Source organism: Anolis sagrei, chromosome 8, assembly GCF_037176765.1.
Source record: "Anolis sagrei isolate rAnoSag1 chromosome 8, rAnoSag1.mat, whole genome shotgun sequence".
NCBI lineage: Eukaryota > Metazoa > Chordata > Lepidosauria > Squamata > Dactyloidae > Anolis > Anolis sagrei.
Window position 1 is genome coordinate 11609885 of NC_090028.1, and position 20929 is coordinate 11630813.

At 39.9% G+C, this 20929-nt stretch overlaps 1 protein-coding gene across 1 annotated transcript; it reads right to left on the minus strand.

The window, feature by feature from the left end:
• Positions 1-5350: 5350 nt before the first annotated feature.
• Positions 5351-17541, minus strand: DYNLRB2 (dynein light chain roadblock-type 2). Its single transcript, XM_060788333.2, has 4 exons — positions 17439-17541; positions 12140-12215; positions 7047-7214; positions 5351-5584 (listed from the first exon to the last, which is right to left on the minus strand). Exons 1-4 carry the CDS (start codon positions 17439-17441, stop codon positions 5541-5543), a joined length of 291 nt encoding a protein of 96 aa, XP_060644316.1. The 5' UTR covers positions 17442-17541; the 3' UTR covers positions 5351-5540.
• Positions 17542-20929: the final 3388 nt, after the last annotated feature.

The window sequence follows — 20929 nt, forward strand, 5'->3', positions numbered from 1 at the left end:
ATATAGATAATGTTCTGGCATGGCCGTACCAGGAGCTCCAACTTTATTTTCTTTCTGTTATCTGTTTGCAGTCATGGGGCAGGCCTCCTGTCCATCATAATTAAGCTTTGGTTCTGCCCCTTGTTCAGGGCTCTGGGAGGGAAAGGAGCCATTTTTGGGCAGTCTCACATAAGGAAGCTAAACGATAGGACGTAGACCGGCTCGTCCTGTAGAAAGGTTTCTTTTCTCAAGAACATCCGGGGAAACAGAAACAGAAATTCCAGGGAAAAGGTCCCAAGGTTCTGGCTGAGAGCTCACAGCCTCTCAGCCTCACAGCAATCAGAGGGAAAACAGCCCTGAAGTTTCAAAGAATTCTCTGAGGCAGGACAGCACTACAGATCCACGGAACTCCAGCTGAAATATCTTCAAGCCTAGGCTGGTAGTCTACTCGAAACCCAGACGTATTTGGAATCAGTAGTAGGACCCACACCAATGAGGCATAGATAGTAAACAGCCTGGGAGAGGTTAAAAAGGGTTTTTCCTGCAGAGAAAGTTCAGTTAATCAAAGTCAGGTACCAGCCCATTGAGGACTAGACTAAGAAAGCCTTGAAGTGTTGTTTGAACCAATGAAGATTTGTTGTTTGATCCATAATAAAGACCTTGTTGTATCATTAAAGACTCTAAAGACCATTATATCAGAAAAATCCCTGAAAACTTGGCTTCCTACTGTGTTCAAAGTATACGTCCTATAGAAAAGACAGCAGTTACAGGTCCAGCGCGCGACAGAACAGATAAAAAAACATTAAACAATATAAAACATCACAAAAGCAATAAAAACAACATCATCAGCGTCTCATGATTCTCAAGCATTGTCCAATTCCATTGTCAGGTCATTCAATTTCCTATATTAGCTACTCTGTATTTGTAAACACTTGCTCAAATAGCCACGTTTTAACTTGCCTCCGAAACGTCAAGAGGGAGGGAGCAGATGTGATCACCTAGGGAGGGCGTTCCATAGCCGAGGGGCCACCACTGAGAAGGCCCTGTCTCTCGTCCCTGCCAAACGTGCTTGTGACGACGGCGGGACCGAGAGCAGGTCCTCCCCAGATGATCTTAAAGTCCTCAGTGGTTCGTAAGGGGAGATACATTTTGGGGATGTTGGGGCGGGGGGGATTGATTTTGTCATTTGGGAATTATAGTTCTGAGATTTATAGTTCACTTACAATCAGTGAGCATTCTAGATTCCACCAACGATGGAATTGAACCAAACTTGGCACACAGAACTCTCATGACCAACAGAAAATACTGGAAGAGTTTGGTGGGCATTGACCTTGAGTTTGGGAGTTGTAGTTCACCTACATTCAGAGAGCACTATGTACTCAAAGGATCTAGGAAAGCTTGGAGAAGGCAATTATGCTGGGGGAAATGGAAGGAAAAAGGAAGAGAGGCCGACTAAGGGCAAGATGGATGGATAGTATCTGTTCTGTTGTGCACTGGGCCTGTAAAAAATTTCCTTTAGAACAGGACGTGCAACCTTTGCCCAGCAGGAAGCCCAAAGAGAAGTTCTCAGAGGTTTTCCTCCACAAATAGTCTTTAGATGGCTTGTGAGATATTACAAAGTCTTATATTAATGAACAATCAAACAGAAACTTCTCTTGTCTTCAGAAAGTTAAACAAATTATTCCAGACTTTTATGCAACTGGTAGCTTCCTAAACTTGCCCACAAAGGACAGGCAACTGTCTTCAATAACTTCTTCTTTACTTTAAAGGAAAGTCCCCTTTTTAATGAATGGAATCTAACCCTTACTGATGTGGGCTCCGCTACCAGGTCGAACTGCTTCTCGAACGCTGAGTGGACCTACCAGTAAAGGCTTAGATGTTCTCCAGCTGGAGTTCTTTGGTCTTTAGGGCTGTTTCCCTGGAAATCTTTGGAGACTCTTAAGACTATTCTCTCCCGGAAGGTCTTGGATGCTCTTAAGACTGTTTTCCCCCGGAAAGTCTTAAGGGTTGAAGCTTTTGTACAGGGGAAGCTTGCACACGTCTTGTATATTAGCTTTCCTTGCTGAGACTAAAAATGGCTCCCTTCCCAATTGCCCTGAGTAAGGGGCGGGACCAAAACTTAACGATGATGGACAGGTGACTTGCCCTATGACTGCAACCACAGGAAGCCACCTATCTGCAGAGTCCCTGAAACCTAGGACTGCAAACATTTAATACAAAGCAAATAAAATTGGACCTCCTGGTACAGCCGTACCAAAACAGTATCCTTGAAGTGACTGGCTTGACCTTGAAGGAGCTGGGGGTGGTGATGGCTGACAGGGAGCTCTGGCATGGACTGGTCCATGAGGTCACTGAACAAATGGACAACAACAAATTTTCAGTGTAACCAACTCAAGGTAACAATCTAGCTGCAGCTCTTTGGCTCAATTAAGGAGATGTTGATTTAGGAATTTGTTGAGTCTATGGCTCACGTCTGAATGCAAGTTCTAATAGGATCAAGCTGTTTGCTCCATTTGTACCTGTTTCATATGAAATGATGAAAACTTGTGTTCTTCTTCTGTTATGAGAGAGAGCACATAGGAGGATACAAACATGTTCCCAAACTCCAGGCATTAGTTCGCATTATACTGTAGTCATGGGAACTCTGAATCATTGTTCAAGGATTGCATCTCATGAATAATGCATCCCAAGCCATTCACTCGGATTTCCTGTACGATAGGATATTAACAATTTCCTCCACTTGGGATTCATATTTGTCCTTTTCTATATTTAACAGCAACACAAGTCTTTTATTTATTAGCTGGCACTTGCATTGAAGCACACTTGCTGATTCATTCTCTTTGTTGAACATATTCAAGCTCTCGTTACTGAGTATCCCTCCAAAAAAATAAATAAATATGGCCCCGTCTTACCATTTTTAATGAAAAGAAACTCATTAATATGCATTTCCCTGAAGGGAAATGCATATTAATAACAAAAGAAATCCTCAGAAGTAAAACAAATAAATGGCAAATTCTGAAACAGTGACATGTAAACATCTGTAATCAGGGGCGGATATGTCAAAAATGTTTACATTCCAGTTTGCTGTAGGCCCCATTGCGCTGAGTAGCATAAAAATATGGCTTTTGTGTTAGGCTTCCATTGCTTCACACTACATTTGTAAACTGTTCATGATGGAGCAATGCTTGTGTTACATTGGCAGCATGAGGCCAAACAAAACTCAAGGCGATCCAATTTAGCCCGGGTCGGAGTGAGCTTCCGACCAATTTGTATAGCTTGCTGTCGACCTTTGCAGCCTGAAATATAGTTGCATCTGTCAAGTAGGAAATTTAGGTACCACGTATGCAGGAGGCTAATTTAACTAATATATGATGCTATAAAAATCTCCAGCAAGCATGCAAAGTATTAGGAAGTACATCAGTGTCACAAGTGGACGGTGAAGTGACAGTTCCCCTGGTGGCCAGAATACACTCATCAGAAAGCTGGAATGTTAAGTAGCCTCTGTGTGTCTTGTTGATATATGTTGTGTGTCTACTACATTGAATGTCTGCCATGTATATGTACATTCTAATCCGCCCCGAGTCCCCTGCGGGGTTAGGACGGAATATAAATACTGTAAATAAATAAATAAATTCAGACATCACATTGAAACCTGGTTTGTGTGTGTGATGGAAGGGTGAATTTTAACCTACAGTTATGTATAATTATAGATGGGTGTTTATAAGGGTAAGTATTTAAAATAGCTTACCCGGGGGGGGGGGGGGATGGTAGCCAGCTCAGCTCACTCTGAGTTGGGTTGCCATGGAAAAAGGGGCGGAGCCAACTGCCACTTGGCAAGATAGGCATTTTAAAACAGGCAGTCTGTAGTCTGAGAACTGCAGGAAAGGCTGGTCCTACAGTGTTGAGAATCAGGGAAGCAGTCTGTAGTTAAAGAACTACAGGGAAAGGCTACTGTGTTGAGAACCAGGAAGGTTCAGGCTTTTCGCCTGTGTGGTTTAGATAGGTCAAGTTGACTTATTTAGATTAGTAGTTAGTGTATGAGCAAAAAGGGGGAGAGAACCCCAGTAAGCATCTTTACTGCAACAGAAATAACATAGGGAAAGAATAAGCTGGTACCTGAAGTGAACTGTTAAGGAAAGAAACTCAATTTGAAGAAAAATAAGTTTAAAACCTGTATAGTGAAAGGAACAGTCCTCTCAAGAGTTGTTTTATGAAATGTTATAAATGCAACCTCTAAAGAAATGTGCCTCTAGGAGTTAAAAAACATTGAAACCATTAAGCTTCTTCTATACTTCAATAAACTTATTACAGTTTCTCTTCAAGCCAGATCTCTGTTACGAATACTTTCAAGTCAAGCCGCGCTACACATTAAAGAAAGCTCAACAAAATACATATTATAAGCTATTAGCTGTGTTATCAATTTTATAAATCCATTACAAATAGTAGGAGACCCTGATAAATCAGTGACGGCCCTACTGCTTATGGTGTTGTCTTTATAAAGTGGTAGTGTCGTTACAAAGTGGTGGCTTCTTTGCAGTGTGAAATGTAGTTTGGTTCTCAAAGTGTGGTTTGAACGTTTGGCCAAACCACGTTTAGACAGGCAAAATTATAATTTGGAACATCTAAATGCCATGCCTTCTAACTCGCAATATGGCATGGACATTTCCTTTGAAATATTTTTTATTTGTAAGCATATTTATTCAGTATCATAAAAAACAGAGGGAATGTGGGAGGAAGAAGGGAATTAATTAATTAAATCAACTAAGGGGGAATCTTTCTATAAAATTAAAAATAGAAAAAGTTAAGAGAAAAAACCCCAAAAACTATACTGGAAATGTAAGTTTAAAGGTAAACAAAGTAGGGAAAATTAGGGGATTTTCCTTATTTTGGTGGCGTAGCGGGTTAAATTGTTGAGCTGCTGAATTTGCTGACCAAAAGGTTGACGATTTGAAACCGGGGAGTGGAGTGAGCTCCTGCTGTTAACCCCAGCTTCTGTCAACCTAGCAGTTCAAAAAGTGCAAATATGAGATCAATAGGTACCGCTCCGGCAGGAAGGTAACGGCGCTCCATGCAGTCATGCCAGCCACATGACCAAGGAGGAGTCTATGGACAACGCCGGCTCTTCAGCTTAGAAATGGAGATGAGCACCATCACCCTAGAGTCGGACATGACTAGACTTAATGTCAGGGGAAAACCTTTACCTTTACTTTACTAATTCTGCATTCCTTATTTATGGCAGCCTATAAGGAGATAACTTTGACAATTATATGTTTATCTCATTTTGTTTTAGATTCATGCTTGGATGTTTCAAAATGTTTTCCTATTGCCACACTGACACAAAACCCCCATGTTCCAATCAATATAACACATGTTTCAAGCTTTTGACTTTATTTGTCCTGAAGAATGTAAGAAAAACATTTTCATTAATCCAGATGCAGAAAAAGGTGGTTGCTTTGGAAGGCTTTGATTCTGACAATTTTCATAGTGGAATGTTGTGACTTTTTATCTTTATGGCAAATGAAAGTAATTTTGTAGAGCTGCTCCAGTAAACGGGTTGGTTTTTATTCACATGGATTCTGGATTACAATCAGAAGATACTCCTTATCTGTGTGAAAAAAGGTAACAAACAATGGAAACTATGAGAAATTCTTACAAGTGGTTCAGTCTCACTTCTTCATTTCTACAATGACACTATTAATAGCATTTGAAAATCCTTCCATGATCTCGTTTCATATTTACATATAAGCACCCATTTGCTTATATACCATATATACTTGAGTATAAGCCGAGTTTCAGTTCTTTTTTAAGGCTAAAAAGTACCACTCATCTTATACTTGAGTCTGTTATTTATTATTATTATTATTATTATTATTATTGACACAAAAGCACAGTATGCCACAGCAAACAAGAACTATATGCTGGATTTCGTATCACAAAATCACAAGTCGAACACTTCCCAAGTGTCTAGGAATTATTATTATTATTATTATTATTATTATTATTATTACATTTATTATTTTTACATTTATATTATTTTACTCTATTATTATAATATTTATTATTTTACTCTATTACATTACTATATTTTTCTCTATTTATTCTTAGTACATTTATTATTTTACTCTATTTATTATTATTACATTTACATTATTTTACTCAATTATTATATTTATTATTTTACTCTATTATTATTACATTACCATATTTTTCTCTATTTATTGTTATTATTACATTTATTAGTGCAAGATGCAGAAATCAGACTACATACATAGCATTATTCCCACAAGAACTACACTCATGTCCAATTTACCTCTCAGCTCAATTCAACTTTACGTATAAGCACCCATTAACTTATATACCATATATACTCAAGTATAAGCCGAGTTTTATTTCAGTCTTTTTTAAGGCTGAAAAAGCCCTACTCAGTTTATACTTGAGTCTGTTGTTGTTATTATTATTACATTTATTATTTTACTCTATTTATTATTACATTTATATTATTTTACTCTATTATTATATTTATTATTTTACTCTATTATTACTACTACTACATTTAATATTTTACTCTCTTATTACTGTTATTTACATTACATTACTGTTATTTACATTACATTTACATTATTTTATTCTATTATTATTACTTTTATTATTTTACTCTCTTTATTATTATTGGAAGGATACATAAGCACATTTACACTGAAGAAGGTTAGAATAATAGTTTAATCTGAATTGGACGATCTTATTTTAAATTACAGTTTTATGTAAATATTCAAAAACATTGAACCTACTGATGACTCCATTAATGTAATTTTATTGGCCAACAGCATCAGACCAATAGCTATTCCATCCAAACCAGAATTTGCTTTCTATTGGATTATTGGATTTACAAATAGTTAAATACAACCATCAGCTATATGTTACATTATAGAGAAAGATATCTTTCGACAACTGAGGGATCTGATGGTGAGCACATCCTTTATGCCCTCTTAATTCTTTGAGAGAGATGTATTTGGAGCAGTTTTGGAAAAGCAGCATTAGCTTTTGGGTGGAATATGGAGACTTATTACCTGGTGCAACCATGATTTCATGTTTCTTTGATCTAATTCTCAGAAAGGTCAGATCGTTCTGGGGGTCGATGTCTCTCACTGTACTCTTTGCTTTCATTGTGAGTTGGTGAAGGAGGCCTGCATATTGTACTGTAGTGGAGTTGTCAAGAGTTGTCCTGATAGGAATGCCTACAAAAGGAGATTTCCAATTCAATAGTATAAAGGCAAATTAAAATGACATGCATTAATGTTTTTAAAGTACAGCCCACACAAAAAAAGACTGAAGAATGAGCATGGGTCATTTGCATGTGGACATTTTCGATGGCTGTATTATATTTTTATACAAATTCTTGTACAGATCTGCACAATATACATCTTTGCTTATTTATATAATTTATACTCCATCTTTCTTTTGCTACGGCATTCAAGGCAGCTCCAGCTGTACAGTGCTACATGAATTTATGAAGGTTTTGTCAATAGCACCAAATTATTCATACATCCAGTCCAGAACTTCCTGTTTTGATTAATACACAATAGCTCTGCATGCCTATCTGAATCCATCTAGTAATTTTTTTTGCTAGATTCACTGGGTCTTGAGCCTGGGAACATTCTGTGTATAAAACATGTACTGAATGCACTAAGAGAAATTCCCCACCAAACATCTCACCTAATATTTTTTTCTACACTGTACAGTGTTTTCAATGGCAAATACTACAAGTAATTGTGCACTTCTACCATTTCCCAGAAATTCCTGTATGCATACATATAATAGCTGCAGAGTAGACACTTGGGGGAGGGTTGTGTTCATTCAGACTGAAAACAGAGGCTGGATCTACACTGCCATCTAATCCATATTACCAAAGAAGGTAATCCGGATTATCTGATTTGAACTGGATTATGACTCTACACTGCCATATCATCCAGTTCAAATCAGATAATCTAGATTTTATATAGCAGCATGGACGGGGGCCTTAGAATCCACCCTAAGAATAACAAGTCTGGATCTATACTGCCATATAATCCAGATTATCAACCAAATAATCCAGATTATCTGCTTTGAATTGGATTATATGAATCTACACTGCCATATAATCCAGTTCAAAGTGGATAATCTAGATTTTACGTGGCAGTGTATGTTATGCAGTGCGTGTTTTATTCCAGCGTCCTAAGGTCCAAAACCCAGATGCAAAACAGTCTCAGACCAATAGCCAAGGTAAACAGAAAATCTTTACTTTCTTAACTTTGCAGAGATGAAACAAAACTGGCAATGCAGCACAAAAAAATCAGCAGTGCCACATATTTACACAGTCTTTGTAATATGCATAAAATAAAAGCACCTTCTAAGCAGCAAATGAGAAATCAAAACAACCTGAAGTAAATAGCTATTTCACCATCAGCATCTCCTGCTGCTACTCCACACTGGTGAAACAGAACTCCAGCAGCAGCCCACCAGAAAACCAGAAAACCAGCATCCACCAGAAAACCAGCACCCACCACAACGTATTCAAAAAACACATACAGTTATAGCCCCTTGGGCATGGCACAAGATTGCTGCTTGACCTACTTAGCCAGATGAACAAGATAATTACAAGTAATAAAGTTTTTCTTCACACATATACTTGTGTCCTGCAAGAACTTACCGTAACAGTGTAGATGGGGCCTTAATCCAAGATGCCAGGAGGGCATAGCAGTGTTTTGATGTTTAAGGCCCCTTCTACATCTATATAAATAAAATAAAAATGTAATGTTTGTTTGTGGGATTAACAAATTGACACCAAATTTGGACACAATACACCTATCAGGCCAACGAGTGACCATCTATATAAATAAAAATGTAATGTTCGTTTGTGTCCTTCACTAAAAAAAATTGATTTTGTCATTTGGGAGTTGTAGTTGCTGGGATTTGTAGTTCACCTACAATCAAAGAGCATTCTGAACCCCACCAACGATGGAATTGAACCAAACTTGGTACACAGTTCTCCCATGACTAAGAAAATTCTGGAAGGGTTTGGTGGGCAGTGTCCTTTGGTTTTGGAGTTGTACTTTACCTACATCTAGAGAGCACTATGGACTCAAACAATGATGGATCTGGACCAAACTTGGCACAAATACTCAATATGCCCAAATATAAACACAGATGGAGTATGGGGGAAATACACCTTGACATTTGGGAGTTGCAGTTACTGGGATTGTTCACCTACAATCAAGGAGCATTTCGAACCCCAGCAATTATGGAATTGGGCCAAACATCTCACACAGAACCCTCTTGACCAACAGAAATTACTGTGTTTTCTGGTGGTTTTTGGTGACCCTTTTGACACCCCCCTGGTGACCCCCCCCCCGGGGGTTTTGACTTCCCAGATTGAAAAATTCTGTTTTAAAGCCATCCAGTCCAACTCCCTTTACCAGGGTAAGAAAACATAAAGCCCCCCTGACAAAGCCATCCAGCCATTCACACACAGACATATGTATATGTCAGATACAGTATCAAAGATTTGAAAGGGACCCCTAGAGAAGGACAATGATATGTTGCATGTTCCAGAGTAGGCAAACCAGACAATCTCCACATCAACATTGACAAAGAAACAGCAAGAAATACTGTTTATCCACAAGCATAAAGACATTCCATTACACAGGAAGACGGTAAAATTGAACATAGGAATGGCACAAGGATTATGAGAATGGATTTTGTTCTGTTATCGAGGCGTCATGAATTGATAATAATTGTTGATTTTGTTGTTGTGTATGATGTGTTTTTAACTGTTTATTGTTGTGATAACCTGCATTGTGTAAACTGCATTGAGTCGCCTAATTAGGCTGAAAAATGCGGTATAGAAATAAAGCAAATAAATAAATAAATAAATAAATAAATAAATATTAGAAACCAACACTTTATTTCCCAGATCACCAGATTGGGCCAGAGCAACGGGTGGCAGGGGACCGCTAGTCACTCATAAAACACTGAAAAACACAGCAGAAAAAACTTAAAATGCCCCCCCCTCCAAAAAAAACCCCAACAACAACATTACAACACATGTGCAAAAACCACAGCAACAAATGGCAGGGGACGGCTAGTTGCCATATAAAATCTAATTATCTGCTTTGAACTGATTACATGGCAGTGTGGATCCAGCCTGAGAACAGCTTCTAATACAGTTTCCAGGAGATATTAGCATTAGGCCTGGGCAATGCATGGTTCTAAATGGTTCTAAAGTACTTACAAAACTAAAGTTCTGGCAGTGAAAATTTCAGAACTCTAACAAAACTTTCAAAATTTAATTATTATTTCATTATTGGCGATTTTTATGACAGAACCAATTAGGAACTGCCATTTATAATGAAATTTTGAGAGTTTTGTTAGAGTTTTGAATTTTTCACCACCAGAAGTTTAGTTTTGTAAGTACTTTAGAACCATGCATTGGCCAGGCCTAATTAGCATGCACCCATCCTGCTTAAAATATTAAATAATGTCTACAAATGTTTGCACCAGAACGGTTAAGCAGAAGCAGGTAAAACCTATTTTTGGGGCGTAAGGGAGAGAATCCTTCTTCATAATATTTGCCTTGACAAATTTCAAAATTTTGGATAAGTGGAATAAGTACTTCCTAAAAGGATAAAGAGGCTCATACACTTATTTATTACTGGCATCTTCAGAATGTAGCACTTATGCACCTGAAGACTGAGGAATCATACACTCAGCATAAAAAGTTTCTGAACCTTTTGCTACAGCAAAGAGAGATGTCTGAACAATAATACCTAAAAGCAATCTGTACATACTGTCATCTTCTACAGATAAAAAGGAACGAGTACTCAGTTTAGAGCTCAAATTGTAATTTAGAAGCAAGAAGTCACTTAGCTTAAAAGCAGAATTTCTGCAAGGGGGAATGACAACAGCAGTCTGGGCAGTGTTTCAGCTTAAACATAAGAGCCTGCCAGGTGCAATGGACCACATCCTTTGCTAAAAATAATCCAACTGCAAACTATTTTAAGTTTGAGAATTTACTATCGCAATTAGTTTTACTCTTTTAAGGACTTCTGAGAGGACTTTTAACAATATGAAATGCTTGGAGAAATGTATTTTTGGAAGACAAAAAACCCAGAATCATTGAACTGGAAGGGACTAAAAGGGCCATCTAGTCCAACCCCATTCTGCTAGGCAGGAAGACACAATCAAAGCATCCCTGACAGATGACCACCCAGCCTCTGCTTCAATACCACCCGAGAGCAAAAGGTTTTGGATTGCAATGTATTGTCAAAGGCTTTCATGGCCGGAATCACTGGTTGTTGTGAATTTTCCGGACTGTATGGCCATGTTCCAGATGAATTCTCTCCTGATGTTTTACCTGTATCTATGGCAGTCACAGACCTCACAACTTCTGAGGATGCCTGCTATAATAATCAGCACCGCAGCTCAACCAAATTATAATGAGGCACACCTCCACTACAGACTAGCTCACCAAACGATAGAGCTCCCGAAAAATAGAGGGAGAATATTTGTTGAATCAACTAAATATTTAGAAGCGAGGAACTATGGCCCATTGGAACTGAAAGGCTTAAAATTATTCTTTAGTAGATTTTCGCTGCTACCAAACTGACTGTGAGAGCCGTTCAGCAGTGGAACTCTCTGCCCCAGAGTGTGGTGGAGGCTCCTTCTTTGGAAGCTTTTAAACAGAGGCTGTATTGGCCAGCTGTCAGGGATGATTTGAATGCAATATTCCTGCTTCTTGGCAGGGGGTTGGACTGGATGGCAACATGAGGTCTCTTCCAACTCTTTGATTCTATGATTCTAATATACAGCCAGTTCATAATCCGATCTAATCTGGCATTGCCTAATTTGGTTGGAATTTGATGAAAAGTTTATGTTGTTGGATCCTGATTTTCTTTTTCCATTCTCTGATCCATTCAACTGATCAGAGAATGACACGGCTCAAGCTATGCATAAATGCCTCTCCACTACAGTCACAAATTTTATAGATCTCAACTTCAAGAAAATCCTTATTTGGAATTATGATAAATTTATAGTAATGTATATGTAGAGACATATTTCCCTTCCCTTTATTTTTTCCTTACTTACTATACTTTTAAAAAATCCAGCTAAAAAGGTAAATATTTACCTTCGGCATTTACAACAATAGTTCCAATCACTCCTTTATGTGATTGAATCCTCTTCAGTGTTTCTTCTACTTCTGCCTGCAAGAGAAACATATTTACTCATATGCAATGTATTGACACCAGCATGTCTGTCATAGTTCATTCATTCCTCTTCTGGATTTGGTCTATAGAGCCAGAACATGGAGCTAGGTAACAAACAGCATCAAGAAGCAATTTCAAGGAAAATATAATGGTTTGGGTCCTGCTTTCCAGTGAACAGTCTGGATTTATTTCCTGTAGTATGGATTGGTTGGATCTTCTTGCGGTCCAAGGCACTCTCAGCATTTTCCTCCAACACCACAGTTCAAAAGCGTATCTCTTCCTTGGCTCAGCCTTCCTTATGGTCCAACTATCACATCCCTAGGTTACTACGGGGAATATCATTGCTTTAACTATGCAGATCTTCGTTCCCAGTGTAATGTCTCTACTCTTAACTATTTTATCGAGATTGGTCATTGCTCTCCTCTCAAGAAGGAAATATCTTCTGATTTCCTGGCTGCAGTCTGTGTCTGCAGCCATCTTCACACCTAGAAATACAAAGTCTGTCACTGCCTCCACATTTTCTCCCTCTGTTTGCTAGTTCTCAATCAGTCTGGTTGTCATCATCTTTTTTATGTTTAACCGCAACCTAACTTTTGCACTTTCATCTTTCACCTTGGTTAGAAAGCTCCTCCTTGCTTTCAGCCATCAAAGTGGTATCATCTGCATATCTGAGGTTGTTAATGTTTCATCCAGCAATTTTAACTCCAGCCTTGGATTCATCATTCCATGCACGTCGCATTATGTGTTCTACATACAAGTTGAATAGGTCGGGGGAGAGTATACAGCCCTGCCATACTCCTTTCCCAATCTTGAACCAGTCTGTTGTTATTTGGTTTGTTCTTACTGTTGCTATTTGGTCATTATACAGATTCTTCAAGAGACAGACAAGGTGGCTTGGTCTTCCCATATCACCAAGAACTTGCCACAATTTATTATGATCCACACAGTCAAAGGCTTTAGAATAGTCAATAAAACAGAAATAGATGGTTTTCTGAAACTCCTTGTCTTCCTCCATTGCCCAGTGGATGTTAGCAATTTGGTCTCTCTTTCCTCTGCCTTTTCTAAACCCAGCTTATACATCTAGCAACTCTCCCTCCATGTACTGCTGGAGTCTGCCTTGCAGGATCTTGAGCTTTACCCTAACATATCTCCCAAAACCCAACCTTGATTTTGCAAATTTGATAGAAGAGACAACATTTTACTCTGGGGTTTGAGACCAAGGGCCCATTAAACATATTTATTTATTTACCACATTTATAGGCCACCCTTCTCACCCTGAAGGGGACTCAGAGTGACTTACAAGTTATATGAAAATACAATATATTGTATTATTAGCATAGCACAATATTAGTACTAAACGTTCCCATATAGAACTATACTGTGATATTATATTACATGTAATATAAAATAATTAATTATTATATTGTATTATTATCAGTATTATATTGTATTACATTATATTATTATCAATATTATATGTGTATACAATATATTATATTATTAGCACAGCACAAACGGTTTGGCCCAGACTACCTGTTCAGACGTATCTCCTGGTACAAACCATCATGAAACTTAAGATCATCTGGAGAGGCCCTGCTCTCGACACTACCGACATCCCAAAAGCGATTGGTGGGGATGAGGGACAGGGCCTTCTCATCAGTGGCCCCTCCCTTGCCTATGTCTAGAGGATCAAGTCCAGCGTGACCAGAAATCATCATGGCTGGTGGCTCTGAATAATGTGTTTGCTGAAATCGGCCTGCCTTTGCAATTTCTGAACAATCTAGGACGTAAGGCAAAACTAGTGCTCATGCGGCGCACTTGGGATGACTATGCTCAGCTGGAGCATAGGTAGGTCTTCTACCACAAGGTTTTTAGCTTCCTACAAAAGGAATATTCATTTAGAACACTATCTAAATATTCCACTTCCTCTACCCTTAAGAAGAATATATACAAGGGCTAGGTTTGAACAACTCGGTATTATGATGCAAACCGGATGCTACTGTAACACCCTAAGAAGTGAGAGATTCTGCAAATGGGGAGAACAAACTGGGGAAGATATTGAACATTTCTTAATTGACTGTCCAGCACACACTGAACTGCGAGACAGATATTTACATCCAATATTATCCAACTGCAGGTCCCCCAACAAAAATGCTCTTCTGACATTCCTCTTGCAAGGACAGGAAAGATCCATCATAATCAGAGTAAGCGTTTTTATTCTGAAAGCTATCAAGAAAAGAGCAGATTTCCTGAAAGAAGAACCAGGAAAATAAGACTCTGACTGTAAATAGAAGGTCAGCTGCTTTCCTCCTTTTTGCCTTGTTTTTTACTTGTGTTCCCATTTGAAATGGTCATATGACTCGTCAAATAAATAAATTATTTTACTGACACAAAAACAGTATGACACAGCAAACGAGATCTATATGCTGGATTTCATATCACAAAATCACAAGTCGAACACTTCCCAAGCGTCTAGGACTACAACACTGCCTACGTGGACTTTGGAACCTCACAACTTTGGACTTGGCTTACTTCGACCTCGGACTTTGTTTGACCACGTCGTCTTCTTTGCGGTTCTTTGTTTGTTCACCCTTTACTTGCTGTGTTATTTTGCATGACTTTTGAAGCGCTTTAAATTTAATCCAGATCTTTTCTCCGGATAATCCGGATTATTGCTTCAGTTTACCTTTTGAACTGGAACTGATTGCTACTTTTGAGTTTTGTCTCTGAGTCCCTTTTGCTTTGTGTTAATAAACTCTACTTTTGGACATAAGGCGTCTGGGTTCCGACATGAGAAGGGTGGAGTATAAATATAGGAAATAAATAAATAAATATTGTACTACACTATACTGTAATATTATTAGTAATATCACATGTAATATAAAATATATAACTCTTATATTGTATTATTATTAGTATTATATTGCCTGACTGCTGTGACAATCCAGATGAGGACGAATAAGCGGAGGATCAATCCTGACAATACAGAGGTCCTCCAGGTCAATTGTAGGCCGGATCGAGGTATAGGGTGGCAACGTGTGCTTGAAGGGGTTGCACTCCCCCTGAAGTCACAGGTCCGCAGCTTGGGTGTTCTCCTAGATTCAGTGCTAACGCTTGAAGCTCAGGTGTTGGCGGTGGCTGAGAGGGCCTTTGCACAATTGAAGCTCATGCGCCAGCTGCGACCATACCTTGTGAAGTCGGATCTGGCCACAATGATCCACGTCTTAGTTACCTCTAGATTAGACTATTGCAATGCGCTCTAGGTGGGGCTGCCCGGAAATTTCAACTGGTCCAACAAGCGGCAGCCAGACTACTAACTGGTGCGAGCTACAGGGAGCGGTCAACCCCCGTTTAAGGAGCTCCACTGGCTGCCATTTATTTTCCGGGACCAATTCAAGGTGCAGGTTTTGACCTACAAAGCCCTAAATGGTTTGGGACCCGCCTACCTGCGCAACCGCATATCCATCTACGAACCCACGCGACCTCTTTGATTTTCCGGATAGGTCCTTCTCTCGCTCCCGCCTTCATCGCAAGCGCCTTCTCTGTGGTGGCCCCTCGGTTCTGAAATTCGCTCCCCAGAGATATTAGGCAAGCCTCCACCCTGGAAATCTTTAGGAGGCTGAAAACTTGGCTGTTCCAATGTGCCGCCTCGAGTCCCCTTTGGGGAGATGGTGGCGGGGGGTATAAATAAAGTTTATTATTATTATTGACACAAAAGCACATTATGTCACAGAAAACGAGATCTATATGCTGGATTTCATATCACAAAATCACAAGTTGAACACTTCCCAAGCGTTTAGGACTGTGTGATGTATTTTTGAATGATGTGCGCAGATCCAAGTTAGGTGGCCTTTTGCAGTTGACAGTTCGTGATTTTGTCAATGTTTGTTTCCAAATGCCGGCTGAGATCTTTTGGCATGGCACCCAGTACGCCAATGACCACTGAGACCACCTGTACTGGTTTATGCCAGAGCCTTTGCAGTTCGATTTTGAGGTCTTGACAGCGGCTGAGTTTTTCCTGTTGTTTTTCCTCAATGCGACTGTCACCCGGTATGGTGACATCAATAATCCAGACTTTTTTTCTTTTCCACAGATGTGATGTCTGGTGTATAGTGTTCCAAAACTTTGTCAGTCTGGATTCGAAAGTCCCACAGTATTTTTGCATGTTCTTTTTCCATAACCTTTGTGGATTTATGATCCCACCAATTCTTTACTGCTGGCAGGTGGTACTTGTGACATAAGTTTGGGCCACAGAGTTGTGCCTCTGTTTGTAGTCCGTTTGTGTGATTTTCTTGCAGCAGCTGAGGATATGATCAATGCTTTCCTCAGCTTCCTTGCACAGTCTGCATTTTGGGTCATCCGCTGATTTTTCAATCCTGGTCTTAATTGCATTGGTTCTGATGGCTTGCTCCTGGGCTGCAAGAATCAGGTCTTCTTCTGTCTCCTTCTTCAGGGTTCCATTCGTGAGCCATAACCAGGTCTTCTCCTTGTCAACTTTTCCTTAAATCTTCTCAAGGAACTGCCCATGCAATGCTTTGTTGTGCCAGCTGTCAGCTCTGGTTTAGAGTGCAGATTTCTGGTACTGATTGTTTGTCTGCTGTGCTTTGAGAAGTTTCCGATTATTGACTTCAATTAAAGCAGGTTCTTGGCTTTCCTTGACATAGGGCATGTTTTTCTTCTTCAACTGCTTTTTTTGACTTGTAAAAGTCCTCTGCCCCCATACTTTCTAGGCAGATAGAGCCGGTCAACATCACTGCGAGGATGAATGGTCATGAGTTTTCTTGTTTTTCTGTCCAAATTGTCCAGTTCTGCCTGTGTCCAGTTTATGATGCACAGTTTATGTGTACAGTTTATGATTATGATTATTATATTGTATTACATTATATTGTATTACTATATATATATATATATATATATATATACATACATACATATATTAGATATTGCTTTCAACCCAGATTAGACTAATCTGCGAACAAGAAACAGTCTATCAGGTGAATTCCCACTGCAGATCAGTGCTATAGAACTCTTTGACAAGAGAAGGCCCGACACCTCTCTGAAATCACTGTTATCCCTGAGCCATGGCTAGAATTCTACAGGAAGGGCCAAACCAGAGCCTTTCCTTGCGGTTTCCCTCCCCCTCCCGACCCTCCCCTCTCCCTGAAGAAGAGGAAAAGGACTGGGCAGGCCGTCACCCTCCCCGCTGCTTCCTTTACCTACCATTGGCCCCGCCGCCTAGGAGGCTTCAACCACCGCGTCGCTCGGAGAGGCCTCGGTTGCTATGGAGCTCCCGCCGGAAGTGCTGTGGGCAAGACTGACAGGCGAGGCAGCGGAAGTGGAGAACGCGCTCGCCCCTCCCCTCTCGCTTCGGAGCCAGTCCTGAACGTTCGGCCGGTTTGGGACTTCAACTCCCAGAAGGCCAAGCCGAAGCGGCCAACGCTCAGGGATTCTGGGAGTTGAAGTCCAAAACCTCCAGAAAAACCCAAGCGTGGGAGAACGCAGTTTGGGTGTTTAGAATCTTGAGACAGTAGGCTGATTGGGAGATAAATGAATAATATATAGTAATTGTATTTTATATATGATGTAGATAGAATATTAATAATATATAACAATTATATAACAATTATATAACAATTTTATATATATATATATATATATATATATATATATATAATATTATATATATATAATATTATATATATAATATTATATATATATAATATTATATATAATATTATATATATATATATATATATATATATATAACATTATAATAATATATAATAATATATTATAATTATATAATTATATAAGGCTCCTGTGTAGATTTAATTTACTAACAAAACTTCGTAACCTATATATGATATTTTTCTTTATCTCCCATCCTTCTCTCTCTCTCTCTCTCTCTCTCTCTCTCTCTCTCTCTCTCTCTCCCCCCCCCCCCCCCCCCCATGCTACATGGATTATATGGCAGTGTGGACTGAGATGACCCAGTTCAAAGCAGAGGTTTAGCACAGCTGGCAAATCATCAGCAATAATAAGATCTATCAACCTAAAGGTTGCAAGTTTGAATCCCCGTGTTGGCGTGAGCTGGCAACTGCCAGCCTAGCTCATTGTTTACCTAGGCCATTCCAAAACAGCTTTAGCTGTGTTTAGAGAAATTAGGTGCTGCTAAAAAGCAGGGGAGGTGTTTTATGACACCATAAGGAAAGAAGATTAGGAAATGCTGGGCAACCAAAAGGAAGGAGGAAGTCTTGACGGCTCTTAGTCATAGAGGATAGAGAAACAGCACCCTCTGGACTCGAGCCCAACCTTCCATGGCACCTCCTTCTCTTCTGTCTGTCTGTGTATTGTCTATACAAAGCGACATTGAATGTTTGCTGTGTATGTGTACTGTGATCCGCCATGAGTCCCTTTTGGGGTGAGAAGGGCGGAATATAAATAAAGTGTTGTTGTTGTTGTTATTATTATGGATTATCTGCCTTGATATTCTGGGTTATATGTGTCGGAACCCAGACGCCTTAAAGAGCCAGACTCAAGAGTATGTCCAAAAGTAGAGTTTATTTAAACAAAGCAAAAGGGACTCAGAGACACTTAACTCAGTGTCTCTGGTCAAAACTCAAAAGTAGCAACCAGTTCCAGTTCAAAAGGTAAATTTAAGCAATAATCCGGATTATCCGGAGAAAAGATCTGGATTAAAACAAAGCACTCCAAAAGTCACACAAAATAGCACAGCAAGTTATGGGTTAACAAACAGAGCTACAAGGAAAAAGGCGTAGTCAAAGTCTGAGGTTGTAGAAGCCAAGTCCAAAGTTGCGAGGTTCCAAAATCCACGTAGGCAGCGTCGTAGTCAAAACCGGTCCGAAGTCAAAGAAGGGGAAATCCGCACTCACGAGAATCCAAGCTGAGTCGAAACACACACGAACGGAAGCAGCAACCTGCAGATCCAGGACCCAATACCAACACGAAATAGGCAGCGACAAAACCCAAGGCACGAAACCAACACTTTGCCTTCTGCAAAGATTTTCCATTTCAAAGCCTAGTTTTATGTTACACCTCATCATCCGAAGATGAGCTGACCTCCGTCCCGCCATCATCTCTTACAGCTGTCCTTGACTCCACACGTGAACTCCGACGCCCATCCCTCCAACTCCTCCATCTTCTGTCAAGACTTAGATCCCCACAAGACTCAGAAGTATCTCCCTGTTGTGGCTGAGATGTTATGTGATGATGAGGATGATGGGATTCAGATTCCTGACTCTTTTTCTGTGCCTCAGATCTCTGTGCCTGCGGCTCCCACAGACAGCACAGACAGTGCAGAGTCAACATCAACACAGTGGTTCCCAAGAGAAAGGAACTTTAACAAAGGAGATAGTGAACAGGTGGGGAGGCATTCGCCTCCTTCCCACGCTGATACTGAAAGTACTGAAAGCCTTGACAGTGACCTGACCCGGCAAGCTCGTCTTGATCTCCGGGTCAGGTGGAGTTTTCGCCTGGCTGGCAGACGAGAGGCCAGCTCGGTGAAAGGTCATCGCAATGATTTCATGTAATGTTTTCATGTTAGGAAGGTATTTAGGCTTCTAGCAAACCAATGGAAAGTGTCAGTTCAACGTAGCTTATTACCCTGAAAGCTTCATGGAATAATCTTAGCCTGGAAAGCTTGGGATTTCTTGCATTGTGATTCATGGGGCAATTGTTTCATTGCTTGTACCTAGGACTCTGGTTTGAAATTTGCCAATAGGATTGTGTCTCCTGATTTTACCTGAAGATCTTTGGAACTGTATTCTGCATTTAATCTTGGAACTGTGCAATGCTTATTCTTTATTTTGACTTGGATTTCTTCCTCAATAAACTATAAAACTACAGTTCTTGTGTGGTGGTGTTTGGAAGCAAGGTGAAGCTTACTCTGAGTTGCAACACTCCCGACTGCCAATCCCCACCACCAGAAAACCCCACAAACGTGTCACTGGATGTTGGCTCTGCACATACATCTTGTACTTCTTGTACCTTAGTCTAGTCCAATGTGTCATCCTCACTTTCATCACTCTAACCCATCACTTCCAGAGAACCCTGCAAATGACTCTTCACTGTGGGAGTAGTAAGTATATCCCGGATCTTCCTTTGTCGCTCCTCATCCGATTCTTGCTCCCGAGTAACCCTCTTAGTTCCCCTATTCACATCCACTGTATCTCCTTCTTCTCCTTCACTCATTGACCCTTCGTAATCAGAGAACCCTTCGAATGATTCTTCTTCAGGAGGTGACATAAGTATATCCCGGATCCTTTTCCTTTGTTGTTCCCCATCTAACTCTTGCTCACGAGCACTCCTTTTTCCCTTTCTGACACCCATACTACCACTTGCATTACTTACAGGCTCTACTACAAAAATATGGCTGTGTGGCAGGGCCCTCATAGATGCCAAACCTTTAAAACGGGGCTTTTTAAATCCGCAAATGAACCAGACCCAATATATGATTTCTTGATCAAATTAGTCACATTGGAACTGTATTTGGCTCCAAGTGCTTCTCATCAGCATTTAGGAGAAGCGTGCAGTGAATGGGGTTTCTTGCCAAAGAGAAAAATAATTATCAGGGAGATGAATATTGACATTGAATGAATAGATCTGGGATGCGGGCCCGTTGTCAATCCAGTGGCTTTGTGTTGGTAAGAAATGGACAAGAAGAGAAGCTACAATGCTTTTCCAAGGGAGCA